This window comes from Nicotiana tomentosiformis, chromosome 6 (genome assembly GCF_000390325.3).
Source record: "Nicotiana tomentosiformis chromosome 6, ASM39032v3, whole genome shotgun sequence".
NCBI classification, from domain to species: domain Eukaryota; kingdom Viridiplantae; phylum Streptophyta; class Magnoliopsida; order Solanales; family Solanaceae; genus Nicotiana; species Nicotiana tomentosiformis.
Window position 1 is genome coordinate 133,002,581 of NC_090817.1, and position 19,878 is coordinate 133,022,458.

Consider the following 19,878-nt stretch of genomic DNA (forward strand, 5'->3'; position numbering starts at 1 on the left):
TTTAAGTTGGAAGTTTGACCGGAGAGTGGGAATCCAGTTCTAAAACTTTTCATAGGTCCGTTATGTTATTTATGACTTGTGTGCAAAATTTGAGGTCAGTCGGACTTGATTTGATAGGTTTCAACATCAAATGTAGAAGTTAGAATTTCTTAGTTTTGTTAAGCTTGAATTGGGGTATGATTCGTGGTTTTAGCGTTGTTTGATGTGATTTGAGATTTTTAGTAAGTTCGTATGATGTTTTGGGACTTGTTGGTATGTTTGATTGAGGTCCCGAGGACCTCGGGTGTGATTTAGAGTGGTTTCAGACCATTTTCCCTTGTTTTGCAACTGCTGGAGCTGGTGTTTGGTGTTGTTCTTCGCGAACGCGAAGGGTCTCACGCGTTCACGAAGAAGGATTTTGGGGTGCTGGAAATTTCCCCATTGCGAACGCGATGCAGTAGACACGAACGCGGAGAAGAGGTTGGGCAAGCCTACGCGAACGCGAGCGGGTTGTCGCGATCGCGAAGAGGAAGGGGAGCTGGGAGAACAGAGATCGGAAGGCTTCGCGAATGCGGCAAGGAGGTCGCGAACGCGAAGGAGGAAATTATGGCAGCACATTTTTGTGCTTCGTGAACGCAAGGCAAGGGCCGTTTTCGTGAATAAGAAAAGCCTGGGCAAAAACTTTAAATTCTGAAAATGGGACTTCGTCCCATTTTTCATTTTTGGCGAATTGGAGCTTGGGAAGAGGCGATTTTTGGGGGATTTTCAAGGAAAAGAATGGGGTAAGTGTTGTTAACTCAATTTTGGTCAAATTACTAGAATCCATGGTTGTTTTTAGAATTTAAATGGTGAATTAAGTTGGAAAATTTAGAAAACTCTCTTGGTTTAATTTGAATATTTGAGGGTCGAGTTGATGTCAAATTTGAGTAAAATTTATATGGTTGGACTCGAGGTTGAATGGGCGTTCATATTTTATAACTTTTGTCGGGTTCCGAGACATGGGCCCCACGGGCGATGTTTGAGTGTAATTTTGGATTTTGTGGGAAAATTAATATTTTGATATGGAATTAATTCCTATAATTTGTGTTGACTGAATCAAATTAATTGTGACTAGATTCGAGCCGTTCAGAAGTTGATACGCGCATAATAGAATTTATGAAGAATTGTTTATCTTGCTCGACATTGGATTCGGCTTGTTCGAGGTAAGTAATTCTTCTAAACTTGGAGCAGAGGGTATGAACCCTCATTATACGTGTTATGTCAATTATTTGGAGGTGACGCATATGCTAGGTGATGGGCGTGCACCATAGAAATTGATACCCAGTTGATTCAGTAGAGCTGTATAGTCAATTAACTTGTATATTTTCATATATTTTTATGTGTTAGAGAAACTGAGCTGTGACTCATGTTAGAAATCATGCTTAGGCAAATGTTGGTATTATTGGGACCCACTGAGGCCAGTTCTGCTGTCGAAGTATATGTTTAAACTGTAATTTCGTACTCAGTCATATACATTCATTGCATATCATATCTCAGTCTCTGTTGTTATTTATTGATACATCATATCATCATTTTGGGCTAGTTTCATGACACTGTGAGCCCGAGAGACTGGAGAGATTGATGACTGAGTGAGGCCGAGTGCTTGATTTTTGAGATATTGATACTATAGCACGTGAGTTATCCGTGCGGATCCAGATATTGATACTATAGCACGTGAGTTATCCGTGCGGATCCAGATATTGATACTATAGCACGTAAGTTATCCGTGCAGTACGTGAGTTGTCCATGAGGATCCAGATATTTATACTATAGCATGTGAGTTGTCTGTGCAACACGTGAGTTGTCCGTGCAGTTTATAGTGCTTGGGTTGAATGAGCCCCTCCGGAGTCTGTACACACCCCCAGTGAGCGCTGGTACCTACTGAGTGCGAGTGCCGAGTGACTGGGAGGACTGGGTGACTGAGAGGACTGAGTAAATTGATACTCTGAGAGTATGCACATGATTTTATCACTGAGTTGCATCGCATTGACATGCACACTTGACATACAGGCATAGAGATGTATTTTCCTCATGTTGTACGATATGGCGTCATTCATGACTTCACATACTCATTGACATGTAGGCATAGAGATGTATTTTCCTCATACCATTTAAAAATGAAACATCCGATCTGTTGTTGAAAAGCTTTTGGGAAAATCACAGTTTTTACAAAACGTACTCATATTTTGGTGATTTCAGTAAAAGATTTGAGTTTTCACTGATATACTTGAAAAGCAAGCCTATTTTTCTATACTTGTGAACGAGCTGAGTATTTTATCTCTGAGCTACTTCTTTTATTACTTCCATTATGTTGTTATGAACTGTTGTTCGTTATTGGTGTTGGACCCCGACATGTATTCCAGATCGTCACTACTTTCAACCTAAGTATAGATCTATTACTTATTGAGTACATGGGGTTGGTTGTACTCATACTACACTTCTGTACCTTGTGTGCAGATTTTTTGGATGTTGATCTTACTGTACATGGCGGGAGATGGATCTGAAGATGTACTTTCGTTCCAGTCATTGCTGTCTTTTGTTCATGGTAGCTTTAGAATTTTAATCTGTTCATGTATATTTTAAACAGATGTTGTATTTCATTTTATACCAGCTTGGTAAACACTAAATCTTAGAAGCTCATATATTTTGTACTACCAGTCCTTGTGAAGTGTATTAGAGTCAGTTAAATATTAATTGAATTGGATAGTTGTTAATTGGCTTACCTGACGAGTTGGGTTAGGTGCCATCACGACTATGTGGATTTTGGGTCGTGACATATAGTTATATGACTTTGCTAAACAACTGACGAGCGCAAAACCGGTATATAAAACTTAGGCTCGCGAGTCGAATATAGTATAGAAAATATCGTATCCACAGAGATTGAATTTAAATAGTGTTTTCGCAGCTTCTAGTTTAATTGCTATCCAAGATGATCAACAATTGTGGTTTATGTGATTTAAAACTAAAATTAACTAAGAGTCTAAACTATTGGCTAATGACAATTGACGCAAGTAATGAGCGAAGGAAGATATCAATTAGGAGAAAATAGGATTGATAGGATAGGTGCAAGATAAATGTTTGGGATTTAACTCTAGATAATTCACTTCTAATTATCAAGTGAGTCTCTCGAATTTACTTGGTTGTTAGTTCAATTGATTAGTAGAAACTCTTCTCTCGATTAAATCTCAACCTCACAAGATGAACCAATTTAAGCCTTGTGAAGATATGCAAGAATTCGTAGTGGATTGATCTTTAGGAGAACCTCTCTCGATTATCCTCCTAACTAGGCCTAAACAATAATTCAACTAGACTCTTTCGATTACTAAGAAGAATTAATAAATTCAACCAACAAAATAGAATGCAAAGATATCACAAGTTATGCCTCTCTCGATTATATGAACAAGTGAGTATAGATGCAATAATTAAAATATCCAAAATGATTCAATACATAAACTAGAGTTATAATCCACAAACAAATATCAATACACCAAATCCATCAAACCCTAAAGAGAACTACTCCATAGATATGAAGTAATTCATCACAAATATAAAGAAAAACTTAAAATGATCCAAACTCTTGTCTTGAGTGAGGATTGAATGATGAATTCCTCGTGCTTTCACTTCTCTACCTTCTCTCTAGCCTCCTTAGGTCGTAGATGTGTCAAAAGTCCTCCAAATAATATTTTTACATGTATTTATACTATGTAGGGTTGGGCCCAAATGAAAACACCTTTTCCTACACGAAATTGGATTGTAGCTCTGTAAAAAATACACAGGCGCACCGTATGGGGCAACGCGCTATGCGGAGCATTAGTGGGGAAGTTCAGAGAGCTGATTCTGACAGATTGCAGGAAAAATGTACAGGCATGGTGCCCCACGCGCCGCGGTAGTGGCCCTTTCTCTGAGTACGGATTTTTCTTGCTTTTTAGCTACCCCGACATGGTTCTCGACCCCTGAACGCGATCCAGGCTTATTCCCTTAGGCTTTTACTCATACTTCAAAGCTCCAAATCACTCGAATTCATTCTATAACAATTACATAGTTCGGAATCCTCCTACAAAGCATAAAATACACAATTAGTGCATAACACTATCGATTAAAACGCAAACTCTATTAAAGTGCAGTAAATTAGAGTGCAATAAGCGACTAAAACACGAGATTATAGCTTACCATCAACAACATTATAATATATGACCAATTATATAATTTATCCCAAATATTAATATGTCGTATCGTTTAGAGTTCTTCGTCTCGTGTATTATTAACGAAGCTCCCAAAAGTTCCTCTTTCAATTGCCATAGTGTAGTGGCAGTTAGGGGTATCAATGGTTTCTCCATTTTTTTATTTTGTATAATCAAAATTAGATTTTTTGAAATCGTCCCAATCATCTCAGTTTCTCTTCAATATCTGTACAGTTCGGTTATTTTTAGGTATTTTAAAAAAAAAAATCATGTAAGAGTCTCTAATAGAAATTAGAATGCGATAAAATACGTATTTAAATCTGTAGAATCACTCATGTTATGATCTTTTACATCCCGGGTCTTCGCGTTCCGTCATCTGGCTTATGTTCTTCATGTAGCATTCAGGCCGAATGATTCTATGAAATTACGTCGATACTTCCATATATTATGGGTAACGTACGAGACATCTCTATTTTTTCCCCGAGGAATCTTTAGAATTCTCACTGCTTAACTTTCAATTCGCCTCTGACCATCAAATGAAATGTGAATAACCTGTCCTCATCTCTTTGAAAGAAAGGGCGCTTCCGGTTCTGTCGGTGCTTGAAATAATTTTGTCTTCTCCATATTACTATATCTCTAGAGTTAATAATTTTATATGAGGAACTACTGAACTCAATCACTTGTTGCCTCTTGAAAACTCGCTTCAGATATGAAACTTTGAGTATTGAGAGATGCACTTGTTATTTCCAATAAGACGACTCGGTAACAGATCGCTTCTTCCAAAGCGCGCCCCATTCGTTCTGCTCGCAACAATCCAATAAGTTTTCCGGGTGAAAAAATATTAGACATTCCTATTCTTACAATTTTAAAGTCAATGATCAAGGGAATACGAAAGATAGTTAGAATAGAGAATTATCCCACTATTCTACTGCAACACAAGAGAAATAGAGCAAAGACAAAAGAAATATAGATCACACGAGTTAGAATATATTAATCAAGATTTGACTCGAGAATAGAGTATATTAGAAGATTTAGTATACAATAAGAAAAATCTAAATCAATCAGAGGAATGATATTCAATACTTTATGGTTTGCTACTCAAGATCACTGGAATACATGTGGCTTGCTACTCAAGATGATAGCTAAAAGTGAATTAATTTCAATAGGAGTAGTATAATAAGTTTGAGAGATGAGACTTTGGGCTTTAATTATTTATTGGCTTGGAAATGTTTTCATAATCACAAGGCCCAAGGAATGTTTTGTTATTTTTAAACTTAATATATAAATATATTTTTCTTATATAAATTATTCGGGATGGTTCGGTAATTTTTTCGGTGTATTTTTATAAAACTAGTTTCTCTGCACGTGCGTTGCACGTGTATGTCAAATCATGTAGTACGTGATTTCATAAAATAATATACATATTATTCAAACAAACTTTTGAGTAATAATTATATATGAAAGATATCCTTCATATTCTGAAAGGAGAAAGCTGAATTCTTGGTTTAGACCATGCTTGGTAGCAGATTAAGATTCACAAATGTCACATATTGTTTTATTATCTCTTATTTTTGGTAGAATTTAAACTTATTTCTAATAAAATCATCCCCGTAAAGTAATAGTTGTATGATCATACCTATATTTTTAAATTGCATAAATTACATGAACTTGTATACATCAAATAAATTTTTTTCAATTGAAAACTTGTTTATTTTAACTTATCTTTCATTTGTAACTATAATTTTTCTTTACCTGCTTCGTCCTTGTCGAATAATCAATTTTACAGTTACTAACATGCAAATTACATCTGAAAAGCATGAGATTAAAATTAAAAGAACAGTTTAAATTTGTATTAACTGGTCAATGTTAGTTGCAAAGCAAACACAATCAACCAATCATGCCTCAAATACAATACATAACATTTAAGTTTAACACTGCAAATAGAGGAGAAAAAAGATTTATGACTACAGTCAGGCGTATCCAAAATAAACATTCTCAAACATCCTGCTTGTTCCTCTTGTTTGAAAAACCGGGTTGGGGGGGGGGGGGGGGGGGGGCTTAAATATGCCTCGTACAAATATAAGACAAAGTAGGAATGGAGAAGAAATGAAATAATTGTGACTTTTAATGAAGGAGTATGAAGAGTTTTAGTATTTTTAAATTTTTTCTAAATAAAATATTTAGGTTATTAGAAGGACATTTTGGTAATTTAACTTTTTATATTTGAGATTCCCACTTTTATAATAATGTAGATAGATAAATTAAAAACGTACACTGATTATCAGTACAGTAATAGTTTTATATAAAAACCTGCAATTTTATTTTAAAAAAACTTAATAATCGGTTCGATATGATTAGGTTTCGGTCGATTTAGTTGGTTTTTAAAGTGGCACCACTTTCCTTCTCCTAGAAATTTTATTTAGATATGAGAAGTGTACATTTTTAATCTTGACACACTAGTTTCATTCTCTTATTATAGGGCGTGGATTACTTTGCAATTAATTGCCAATTTTGAGCACAATCCCTTAACTGAATTGAAAATCCATCCACCCCAATAAACTGAAGCCTGTTATAAGAGAGACTATTTTATTATCGGACTGAGTTAATCGTTACTTAAGCTTTTACCTTATTGTTGGGAATTTGATTTTCTATCTTATACCTCTTTCTCCATGTCCTCTATGCATAATAAATTGTTCTAAAAAATTCCATCATCAAAAGATGTATGAGAAGAATTCTTTCTCCATGTCCTCTATGCATAATAAGTTGTTTTAAAAAATTCCATCATCAAAAGAAATATGAAAAGAAAATTATAAAATTAAAAAAAAAAAACCGGACACCATCCTGAGAGAAAGCTAAATATTGCCTTCATTCTTCACAGATATAAAACAAGAAAACAGGATTTATCTTGTTAACTTTTGGGCTCATTCTACTATGTAGCTGAAGTTGTTACACCACATTATCCTTTCTGCTACTTGATTTAGTCATGTTTGATTTCAAAATAGACCAGTAATCACGTGAAATGACATGTTGCAAAAGTTATAAATGACTGGAGATGGAAGTAGGTATTAAAAAAGAAGATGAAGTAAGTAGGCACACATATTCACGAGGGCAAGTAGCGAGCAGTTCGTCAGCCAAAATATTTTTCTTGTATTATTAACCTTTGGGTTTGTATACGGGTGAAACCGGGTAACATATACGGGGTCAAACGAAGCAAAGGTACGATTATACGGGGTCGGAATCAAAGTCGGAACGCCTCGTACTAAGGTCCGAACGGAGTGGTCGCCACCGGGCTTGATAAGACATTACTTCTCCGATCCCGAAACGAGCTCCGAGACCTCGAAAGACACGACAACGGTTGCCCACGACCAACAGAGGGCCGCGATATCCGCACCCCATCGAGTATCATGGCGCAGATCTCGGCCCGTATCGGTAGCGGATCAGTGATTAACAAAAATAATTTTTTTTTTTTACCTTTTTTAGAATTGTACTAGGGGTAAAACTCTCCTACTATATAAGGGGGTAGTCTTTATTGAAGGAACACGTTGTAACACGCATATTAAAGCAATACAATTTCATTTTTATTGCTCTCTAGCTATAGCAAAATTGTTGCTTTACTGTTCGTTGTTCATAGCATTACAACTGGTTTGATTATTCGTTTTATCTTTCATTCATTTATCTAACATCATCAACTACTTGTATTGATTCAATCCACATATCCTTAAAATCACGTATAAATTTAATTGTTATTCATTTTAAGGGTAAACAGTTTGGCGCCCACCGTGGGACTAAGGATAATAGTAGTGGTTCGATACAAATCTCCATAACACGCTCTATTTTACACTTGTTCTTTAAGGTCTCAATTTCAGGTTAGCTTAAAAATGTCAAATTCTCAGTCTGCTCACTTGAACGTTGAGGATGGGTCTGGCCATCAGGGTAAAACAACAATCTGGTGCCTAGCAATGAGATGTCCCATGATGATCCCAACGGGGCCACAATCGTAGACTCGGTCGATGCTAACTCACATGTGGCCATCGACGCCAACCTTCCTACCAACCCCAAAAACAGTGTTCGCGGAGGAGCCCGACCAACGGCTCAAGGAGCACCTGAAGGCGAAGGCAACGGGGTCAGTCTACGATGGATCTTCGAAATGCTGCAGGCTCAGCAGGCAGCGATAGTGCAACTGCAAAACCAAAATCGCGTCCCCAGCAGAGTTGAGCCCGAACAGCCCCGGGAAAACACCCGAAGAAATGAGCAGATCACCGAAAGGCCGGGCGAAGCCGAGTTCGCCTGAAGTAATGAAAATGTTAGAGGCATTAACGAAACGAGTGGAATCTGGTAAAAAGGAAATCGAGGCAAACAACAAGAAGGTAGAGACATACAATTCCCGGGTTGATCAAATCCTGGGAGCGCCTCCAATATTACGGGGCCCGGACTCTAAAAAATTTGTCCAAAAGCCTTTCTATCCGAGCGCGGAACCGAAACCAATCCCGAAGAGGTTTTGTATGCCAGCTATTCCAAAATATAACGGAACCACAAATCCAAATGAGCATGTGACCTCCTACAAATGCGCCATCAAAGGCAATTACTTGGAAGATGACGAAATCGAGTCAGTGTTATTAACGAAGTTTGGGAAACCTCTGTCAAAAGGAGCGATGATATGGTACCACCACTCTATGCTCACAGATGCTTTTGTGAAGGCTCATGTCGGGGCCATCAAGGTCGAGACCAGAAAATCGGACATTTTCAAGGTTAAGCAAAGGGACAAGGAGATGCTCAGTGAGTTCGTGTCGAGGTTTCAAATGGAACGGATGGACCTGCCTCCGGTTGCGAACGATTGGGCCATTCAGGCATTTACTCAGGGACTCAATCCCCGAAACACCTTCGCTTCGCGATAACTGAAACAAAATATGGTAAAATACCCGGCGGTAACTTGGGCCGACATTCACAACAGGTACCAGTCAAAAATTAGAGTCGAGGATGACCAACTCGGAGCCCCTTCCAGGTTCGTTTATCCCATCAGAACCGATGTCAGTCCTTAGAGAATCGTAGATCATGAATCAAGGCCGGTCCGAGATCGGTATCAACCCTACAGTGCAGATCAATGGGGAAATGGGTCCGGGCGCAACTCTACAAGAAACAAAAAGAGAAGTGATCGAGAGCCTAATAACCGAGCCTTGATGAGCAAAAGTGGTTTTGATAGGCCACTCAGATGGAGGGAAGCTCCTAGATTGTCAGAATATAACTTCAACAATGACGCAACAAGCATCGTATCGGTCATTCAATGCATCAAGGAGACCAAGTGGCCTCAACCATTACAATCCAACCCTACCAAGATATACCCTAACCTAATGTGTAAGTATCATGGCACTCATGGCCACAGGACCGAGGACTGCCAACAACTGAGGGAAGAAGTTGCACGGTTGTTTAATAACGGGCATTTCCGGGAATTCCTGAGTGATCAAGCCAAAAACCACTTCAGGAACAGGGACTCCAACAAACAAATCGACATAGAAGAACCTCAACACGGCATCAACATGATCATTGAAGGGGTCGATGTCCCTCAAGGGCCCATGATAAAGTGCACAAAAGTATCCATCACGAGGGAGAAACGCACCCTAGATTATATCCCGGAGGGAACCATTTCGTTCATCGACGAGGATGCCGAGGGAATCGTGCAGCCTCATAATGATGCGCTGGTAATATCCGTACTTATAAACAAATCCCGAGTTAAGCGTGTGTTGATTGATCTAGGCAACTCGGCCAACATCATCAGATCGAGAGTCGTAGAACAGTTAGGGCTACAAGATCAAATAGTTTCGGCGGTCCAGGTGTTAAACGAATTTAACATGGCATGTGAAACTACCAAAGGAGAAATAATGTTGCCAGTAAATACTGCCGGGATGATTTAGGATACCAAATTCTATGTGATCGAAGGGGACATGAGGTATAACGCCTTATTCGGAAGGCCTTGGGTTCAAAACATGAAGGTAGTACCCTCGACACTACACCAGGCACTAAAGTTCCCCACACCAGGAGGAATCAAGACGATTTATGGAGAGCAGCTAGTCGCAAAAGAAATGTTTGCATCCGACGAGGTGATCCCCATGCTCGTTCTCTCGACATCAAAGAACACGGAGCCGACTAGGAAGGAAGAAACTAAATAGCAATCACCGATACCGGCCCCGACCAAATCGAAAGAGTGAGGATCAGGTGAGGATTATGATTACGGAGTCCCTACATTGTTCATCGCCCTTGATGATTCCGATGCCACCAAATCAACGGTTGAGGAGCTGGAGCAAGTCATATTGATCGAACACTTGCCTGATCAGAAGGTATACCTGGGTACGGGGTTAATTCCCGAGCATAGGAAAAAACTCATTGAATTTCTTATAGCTAACATAGATTGTTTCGCTTGATCCCAACTTGATATGATAAGGATCCCGCCGGAGGTGACCACTCATAAGCTGAGATTGGACCCAAAATTCCATCCAGTTAAGCAGAAAAGGAGACCACAGTCCGAGGTCAAGCATGATTTTTTATACTTCAATACCACACAAGAGAGGGGTGATTTGTGTGGTGTCCAATTTTTCGTGTGCACAGATTATAGAAGGACCTGATTTTTCTATGTTTTCATTATACTACCGTTGCGGAATAATAAATGCAGAAAGTAAAGAATATAAGTATTTTTACGTGAAAAACACCCGGCTCAAAAGATGATAAAATCACGACCTATTACACAGTAGGATTTTTTCCAACACTTCACTAGATAATTAAGCCAAAACAACCTTTACAAAACTCTTTGAAAACCTAAGGATTACCTCTAACCCTTTGTAGCAACTAGCCTCAGACTGTTGCGACAATTTCAAGTTAACTCTAACTTTAACACTACAGTCATAGTACCTAGTGCAAATGCTTCTAAAGAAAGCTGAAAGGTACAACTCAAAAGCCCTACTATAATTAAACTAGAATAAAACACAGACACTTGGAACTGGTTCTTCTATCTGGTTCATGTAGCTTCAGGTTCGCACACTTGAATCACACAGGAATTGCTTGCAAAATGCCTTGCTATTTTGCTCTCAACTCTCGTTTAACTTTAGCGTTTGTGCGTACCTGTAAAATGAGAACATCTTGCAATATATAGAGTTAGTAGAATAGGAAATAACTAGAAGTCTAATGCTTTACTCTTCCTTGGTGGAAGAGTTCTAGTTATCTTCAACTTCTAACTCCTCCCTTATCTAGGATAGAATTCTCTTCGAGTAAGGATTCCTTCTCTTTATCAATTATGCAACCTTTACATTCAGGAGATATAAGATATTACCACTTAAGCTTATCTCCTTCACGTACATACCTTCTGCTTGAATTTGGCCGTGTCTGTGTACTCTCGTTTAACTTTAGCATTTGCGAGTACCTATAAAATGAGAACATCCTGCAATATATAGAGTTAGTAGAATAGGAAATAACTAAGTGTAATGCTTTACTCTTCTTTGGTGGAAGAGTTCTACTTATCTTCAACTTCTAACTCCTCCCTTATCTAGGATAGAGTTCTCTTCGAGTAAGGAGTCATTCTCCTTATCAATTATGCAACCTTTTCGTTCAGGAGATATCAGATATAACCACTTAAGCTTATCTCCTTCACGTGCATGCCTTCTGCTCGAATCTGCCCATGCCTGTGTACATTGTATATGAACCTGGTCCATGCTTGAGTTCCTTTATCAATCATCAAAACAGCCTTCACTTAGGCCAACAAATTCCTCCTTTTTGATGATGACAAACTCTATGCTTTTAATAAACATAAGGCATGTTTCAACTCATCTCAACATCAACACAATGTGAGAACACTTTCCATTTTAAGGTCACAAATCATCAAGGGCCAAGTTTATTAGGTTATAAACATCACAATCTAAATTAAAAAGCACAACCTATCTTCCCCTTTTTGGCATCATAGAAAAGTTGCATAATTATGTTAGATAACCATATTTTAATAAATATCACTCATGGCCATTGGGGCTACTACAAATGCAATCATGGAGTCAAATATCATTTATCAATCTAATGCTATTAGCTATCTAAGAAGCATCAACAAACAGTTAGAGAACAATAATAGTTGAATATCATTGATACTAGTCATCCACAAAGCATAAAGAAAAATAAAGGTACTAGATCATGAGAAAAAGAACAACAAAAAAATCCCATCTAGGTCACTCGTTTGTCTAACTATGCTAGGAAGGTTTCGAAGCTAGGAAGGACCAGGTTCTTGGTTTCTGGCATGAAGCAGGTTCAACATATCATGAAGAATGCCTTCATTCTTCTCCTTCTCCTTTGCAAGCTTAGCCCTGAGAGCATCACTCTCAATTTCTACTTCAGCCAGCCTCTTGTTTAGCATCTCAATGCCAACATCCTTATCCCCACTCTCTTGCACCAAGGCTCTCACTTTGTTGTTCACAACCCCTTCTTGGATGAACCAGATTCTTTAAGAGCAGTGTGGACTTGAAATGAGTGAGTATAGCGGTGAGAATGAAACCATAAGGTATGACATGAGTTTTGGTGCCCGTTAGAACCCAATCAAGAAGTTGGATGATAAACTCAGGCCAATTGATCTGCCTCCCACTATCCATGCATTCCATAAGGACCAGGTCCATGAAGGTAGCAATGTGCCTTCTTTCCTTCCTGGGCAATACAACCTTGTTAACAAATTCAAACAACACTTTGTGGGCGGGCCTCATATCACTTTTGTAAACAGCCTTGGGCTGAAGCTCTTCCTCATTGTTAGCAAACTTCCTTATAATGGCAAGTGAGGTGGGGAGGTTTTCAAGGCTTGGTCATTTTAACTTTTTGTAATCATTGTAACTTTCAGCAGGTACTCCGAGAATCTCTCCCAATTCCTTGTCATCAAAGCTGACAGTCAACCCATTCACCACATTAGTGACTCTGCCATTTTTTATCTCACAATTTGTCATGAACTCCACAATCTCAGTTCTGGCAAGCTTTCTATCCATTTGAAGGACCATGTCCTTCAAACCCTGCAGTTGTAGTTTTTCCGGCAGCATCACTATACGTTCCTCCTCCAAGTCCCTGAGGAGTCTACCCTTCAATTGGTTCTTTTCCCAAACTTGACCAACTTGTCCTGCTCTTCATTTGATTCCTCTTCTTCTTCACTTTCCTCTTCCTCCACTATTTACACTTTCCTAGACTTTCTTGCAGATCTGGTTCTTTTGCCAAGGTAGAAGGCTCTGCATCAGTCGTCTTTGAAGGTGACTTCTTCTTGGAAGTCTTTGTTTTTTTTCTTTAGAGCCACAGCCTCCACCTCCCCTGCCTTGTCTTCATTACGAAGGACTAGGTCCATCTCCTCAATGTCAATTGCGTCAACAGGCTTACTCACTTTCTTCTTTCCCTTTGCAACAACTTTTCATTTACTCTATTTTAGGGCTATTTCCAGTTCAGCCTCACTCTGCTTCTTTTGACTCTTTTTAGCTCTTTCTTTTGTAGGAGGAGTCTTTGCAGGGATAGAAGAGGCAGCCTTTCTCTTCTTATTTTTCCTAGCAGTTCTAGGGATTTTAATTCTTGAACTTTTGTTTTTTTTCAGATTGTAGAAGTTACACACTCATTTTAGTAGATCTTCGAGTGGTTCCTGTACAGATAGAACAGGTTCTTGGAACCTTTTCCTCAACCTAACCAGCCCCTCAGCAGTACTTGCATCTCCAAACCCACTACCCCCTTCTTCTCTTAAATTTTCTTCCTCCTCAACAACATCCTCACTCCATAACACCATAGCTCTAGTCTCTTCAGTCAATTTACCAGGAGTAGGTGACGATTCAGCCACTCCTTCTTTTCCCTTTCCCTTCATAGCACCTTGAGCACCCTTACTCTCTTTTTCTTTTTATCTTTACCATCAATATTCCCAAATTCATTGGTTTCAACCCCATACATAGTTCCAACCAAAACAAATCTATTTTCCATATTCTCAGCAACTCCAGAAAAATTATATCAAACACAATTTTAGAACCAGAAGTTATCTGCTCTATTTCGGATGAAATAATTTCTTTCCCCTTTATTGTACACTTATATGATTCTTCGGATTTCTGGGGTTCTTCTGCCTGACTTTCCCTTAATTGCTCATTAATTTTCTTGATTTATTCTCCTCTAGTGACTACTTTGCAAGCAAGCATCTTGAACATTCATTTCTTAGAGATAAGTGTGGTTGTGGGTGTGGTTGAAGGTGTGGGTGTGGATTCTTTAGGTGCTGATGAGGGATTTTTAGAGAGGTTGGCCATTTATGGTTGTAGACAAAGTGTGAGTGTTGAGAAGATAAGAGAATATATAGAGAATTTTTTGACGGCAGGAGAGTTTAGAATGACAAAATGGGTAAGGCCAAATAAATTTAAGAAGGTAGAGTCAAATTGGGTAACGACAGCTTTTCAGAAGCTCAAGAGTCTAATCAAACTAGGAGTCAGTTTGAAAAGACGTTAGAGACTTCCCTATATTCTAGGCAATTATTGGGCCGTGGACTCTCCTTGGGTTAAACTGGTTCTTTTTGAAATGGATAAGCTTGAGGGAAGTTAGGATTAAATGGGACTCTTCTTTTGATCATGATCCAAATATGATTATTTCAAAATATGCTAAGTGGAGAGTACATATCATATAATCTTGATGAAACAGGTTCTTTACTGAGAATTCTCTTGTGTAAGTCTGAATGTTTCAAGAAAATAAAGATAATATCATTAGAGATTAATGAGACATTTTAGCACATGGCACAAGAGTATACTAGTAAAAGTATGAGACTGAGCAAAATCTAACCTAATTATGTATAAAATTCTCAAATTGTCTAACCAATTTTTTGAGTTAGAACTGGTTCCTTTTAGGTAATCTTAATCATCCCTAATTCCAACCTTTTCCTTTCAAAGTGATCTTTACTTAGATCTTTTGTGAAGATATCATCTATTTGCTTGTCAGTAGCACAAAATTCTACAGTGATCAAACCTTTTTCATAGTTGTCCCTCAAAAAGTGATGCGTAACATCTATGTGCTTAGTTCTATTATGATGAACTGGGTTCTTGGTTATACTAATTGCACTGGTGTTATCACAAAAGATGGGGATACAACTCAGCTTCAATAGTAGACATGGCCACAGAAGTTTGCTTTTTTGGTGGCCCAAGACACAAGATATGAGCCAAGAAAGTGTGCCATACCTGAGGTGCTCTTTCTATCCATAAGAAAACTTGCATAATCAGCATCAGTATAACCCACTAAGTTAAAATTACTACCTTTTGGATACCATAGACAAAGGTTAGTGGTTCCTTTTAGGTATCTCAAGATCCTCTTGAAAGAAGTCAAGTGAGACGCCTTTGGACTTGCCTGAAATCTAGCACAAAGGCCTACACTGAAAACAATGTCAGGTCTACTAGCAGTGAGATATAACAAAAAGCCAATCATTCCCCTATACAACGTCTGATCAACAGATGAACCAGGTTCATCGATATCTAATTTTGTGGATGTTTCTATAGGAGTGTCAATGTTTTTGGAGTCTTTTATTTTAAACCTGTTAAGCAACTCTTTCACATACTTCTACTGATGGATCATAGTTCCATTTGAATTTTATTTAATTTGTAAGCCTAAAAAGAAATTAAGCTCACCCATCATACTCATTTCAAATTCACTCCCCAGTAGTTTAGCAAATTCTTTACTTAACTTATCACTAGTTGCTCCGAATATTATATCATCAACATATATCTGAACTACCAAGAGATCTTTACCTTTTTCTTTCAAGAACAAAGTATTGTAAATTTTACCTCTCTATTAGCCATTCTTACGCAAGAACTTTGACAATCATTCATACCATGCTCTTGGAGCCTACTTGAGTACATAAAGTGCCTTGTCAAACTTGTACACATGATCAGGACATTCCTTGCTTTCAAAGCCCAGAGGTTGCTTAACAAACACTTCTTCCTTTAGATAGCCATTGAGGAAGGCACTCTTGACATCCATCTGATAGAGAGTAAATTTCATGTAAGCAGCAAAGTCTATAAGGAGTCTAATTGCTTCCAATCTTGCAACTAGAGCAAAGGTCTCATCATAGTCTATGTGCTCCTCTTGACTATATCCCAATCTTGCCTTGTTCCTTGTAAATGTTCCATCTTCGTCAAGTTTGTTTCCGAAGACCTATTTTGTGCCAATTATTGACATGTCCTTAGGTCTTGGTACCAGATGTCAAACTTGACTTCTCTCAAATTGGTTGAGTTCATCTTGCATTGTGTTCACCCAGTATGCCTCTTGTAAAGCCTCGGCAATATTTTTAGGTTTAATAAGAGAGAAAAAAACCAAAAGCACAGATTCTTCAAAGAAAATCTGGTTTTGATTCCAAAGGTTGGATAAGTTATTATGTTCTCAATGGGATGAGAACTTTGATATTTGTGAGGTTTTACAACCAACTTGTTTCCCCTAGATGTTTCTTCAATGTTTTGTTGCTAAGGAACAAGTTCATGGACAGGTTCCCTCGAGGTTTGAGGATCAGTTCCTCTTTGTTCAGTTCCCCCTGTCAGGTTGACCTGGGTGGAAGTACTTGTTGCATCACATGTTCCTTCTTCTGGTGCAGCTTCAGTCTGGGCTGTGGTTTCATTTGAGTTTCTTACTAGCCCAATTACTTCGTCATCATATTCCCGCCTCTTAGGAAGAATGTTAGTTTCATAAAAAACCACATATACACTTTCTTCTACACACATATCTCTTTTGTTATAAATCTTATAAGCTTTACTGTGTGAAGAATATCCCAAGAATACCCCGTCATCATTTCTGGGATCAAACTTACCTAGGGAGTCTTTACCATTATTGTTCACAAAGCACTTGCATCCAAATGCCCTAAGATGTGATATATTTGGTTTTCTCCCTTTAAGTAACTCATAGGGAGTCTTCTCAACAAGAGGTCTAGTCATGCACCTATTTATGATGTAGCATGCAGTGTTCACATCTTCTACCCAGAAACTATGGGGTAATTTACTAGTAAGTAGCATAGTCATAACCATTTCTCCCAATGTCCTATTCTTTCTTTCAACTACTCAATTCTGTTATGGAGTCCTAGGAGCATAAAAGTTATGATCTATGCCATGCTCATCACAAAATCCAGCAAATATAGCATTCTCAAATTCAGTACCATGATCAGACCTAATTGATGCAGGTTGATTACGTAGTTGTTTATGAGTTTTTCTAACAAATGACGTGAATATGTCAAATGCTTCATCTTTAGATGTTAAAAATAGTGTCCAAGTAAACCTAGAGTAATCATCAACAAGCACCATAACATATCTCTTACCACCTCTGCTCAATGTTCTCATTGGTCCACAGAGATCCATATGGACCAGTTCCATCGTTCTGGTAGTGCTTACCATTTTCTTGCTTTTAAAAGAGGATCTTACCTTCTTCCCCCTTGCACAAGCCTCACAAACTTTATCTTCCTTGAGCTTAATATTAGGCAACCCTACCACTAAGTCCTTGGAGACTAGTTTGTTTAGTTGGCTTAAACTGGCATGTACAAGTCTCTTGTGCCAAATGAGGGGATCATTCTCCAATACACTTAAGCAAGTGAGTTCATTATCTGAAAGTGTGGACAGATCCACAACATATATGTTGTTCACTCTTTTTCCCTGCAAAACTATATTGTCAGTGGTAAGATTTATCACAAAGTATTTTGTAGAGGTGAAGGCTACCATGTTACCTCTATAACACAATTGTGATACACTTATTAGACTGTACTTCAGTCCATCTATCAAGTATACATTCTCAATGGAGTGAGAATCCTACTTACCAACATTTCAAACCCCAATGATCTCACCTTTCTTCCCATTTCCAAAGGAGACATTACCTCCCTTAAGATCCTCAAGTGAAAGAAACTGGTTCTTGCTTCCTGTTATATACTTTGAACAACCATTATCCATGTACTATATTTGGCTGCTCCCCTTTACCTGGACCTGCAAAAGGAAATCAATGGTTAGTCTTAGGAACACAAACTAGTTTGGGTCCCTTTCTATAGGCAAATGGATAAATCAGATTCTTTTTAGCCCAACTTGGCAGCCTATCTTTTCCTAGAACAAACTTTTTGTTCTTTTGATCTGCCTTCTCTTTTGTAGTGCATTCACTCTTATAGTGACCAGTGTTACCACAATGTATGCAAATCTTGTTCTCAAGGAGTGTGAGGTACTTACTTTTGGGATCTCACTTAGGTACGGGGTTCCCAAAACCATGTCCTCTTATGTTGCTACTATGATGTTCTTACAGCCATGAAAGTGCATCGGAGGACATGTTCTATTTACAAGTCCTGTCTAGCTCATGCTTGACCTTGTTCAGATCCTCCTTTAGGACTCTTACCTGTTTATCCTATCTTATACAACTCATCTTTCATTTTTCCTACATTTTCTTCTAAAGTGAGTTATGTGTGATCAACTATCTTTTTACCTGTTCCTAATTTCAATTTTAGATTTTCATATCTAAGTTCTAGGACAGTTGTGTCAAGTGCATGAACTTGGTTCTTCAGCACATTATTTTCATATTCAGTTTCACAATCCCTAAGTTCCATGTTTTACAATTAGCTTTCAAAATCACACATTCTTTTGACAGTTGTTCCTTTTTGTTATTCACATCCTCAGATTCGTCAATTAGTTCTAGTAGTAACTCAGATAACCTTTCTTTAGACAAAAATTTAATCTTGTCTTTGAGATGAAAGACACTTACCTCAGTTTCTTCATCTGATTCTCCAATGGCCATAAGTGCGCGTTCATCATCATCATCATCATCATCTGAGCTTTCTCCCTAAGCTGCGTCCATAGCCTTGGTTGATCCTTTGTTGTTGATTTACTTGGGTTGAACTTGTTCCATCTTATTTTTCCTTTGTTTAGCTCTTTCCTTCTTCCCCTCAATTTCCCACAAAAGATAGTTTTTGATGTGGTGATCCATCTTTCCACACTTGTAGCATCTATCATTGGTTTTCTTTTTAGGAGTCTTTGCCTTGCTGTAGCTTCCACTTCTTGAAGAACCATTTCCTCTCCTCAGGTACTTCTTGAAGTCTTTGCTGATTATAGCCATTTCATTTTTATCTAGATCATAACCTTCAGTGATTCTGAGTGCCAAGCTCCTTTCCTTCTTAGATACATCAATTTTCATGGTTTGTCTCCTAAGTTCATAGGCAGTGAGATTCCCAATCAATTCATCTACTCCTTCAGCATTTTTCTTCAAGGTTGCAAGTGGACCATCAGTGACAATGTCTCATAGCTCATAGTCTTCTCCTTGAATGTGATCTCTCATTCTGTTCTTCCACCAAGAGTAGTATTGGCCATTAAAGAGTGGTGGCCTAGCAGTGGATTGCCCTTCCCAATTTCCAGGTGGTGCACTCATCTTGATCTTTTCCTAAGGTTTTAGCCTCTTCAAGGATAACCTTCTATGATACCAATTGATTTTTTATACTTCAATACCACACAAGAGGGTGTGATTTGCGTGGTGTACAATGTTTTGCATGCACAGATTATAGAAGGACATGATTCTTCTATGTGTTCCTTATACTACTATTGCAGAATATTAAATGCAGAAGGTAAAGAACACAACTACTTTTACGTGGAAAACATCCGGCTCAAAAGGTGAAAAAACCACGACCTACTACCCAGTAGGATTTTTCCCAACACTTCACTAAATCACAGAG

The 19,878-nt window shown here is 38.3% G+C and overlaps 1 protein-coding gene across 1 annotated transcript; it reads right to left on the reverse strand.

Moving 5' to 3' along the window:
* Positions 1-14,039: 14,039 nt before the first annotated feature.
* On the reverse strand, positions 14,040-18,762 carry LOC138894795 (uncharacterized). The gene is made up of 8 exons (XM_070179525.1): positions 18,642-18,762; positions 18,152-18,157; positions 18,008-18,093; positions 17,606-17,833; positions 16,742-16,858; positions 16,051-16,355; positions 15,386-15,735; positions 14,040-14,167 (listed from the first exon to the last, which is right to left on the reverse strand). The coding sequence occupies exons 1-8, from the start codon at positions 18,760-18,762 to the stop codon at positions 14,040-14,042; spliced, it is 1,341 nt and encodes a 446-aa protein (XP_070035626.1).
* Between the last annotated feature and the right edge of the window lie 1,116 nt (positions 18,763-19,878).

What these genes read in the sequence shown, in the direction of transcription:
- LOC138894795 (XM_070179525.1), bottom strand. Translation starts at nt 18,762, where the DNA reads ATGGAACTTAGGGATTGTGAAACTGAATATGAAAATAATGTGCTGAAG. An exon ending in AAGGCACTTTATGTACTCAA is followed by an intron (nt 15,736 to 16,050) that starts GTAGGCTCCAAG and finishes GTTGCTTAACAG; the next exon opens with GTTTAAAATAAAAGACTCCA. An exon ending in GGATAGAAAGAGCACCTCAG is followed by an intron (nt 14,168 to 15,385) that starts GTATGGCACACT and finishes ATTTTTCTGGAG; the next exon opens with TTGCTGAGAATATGGAAAAT.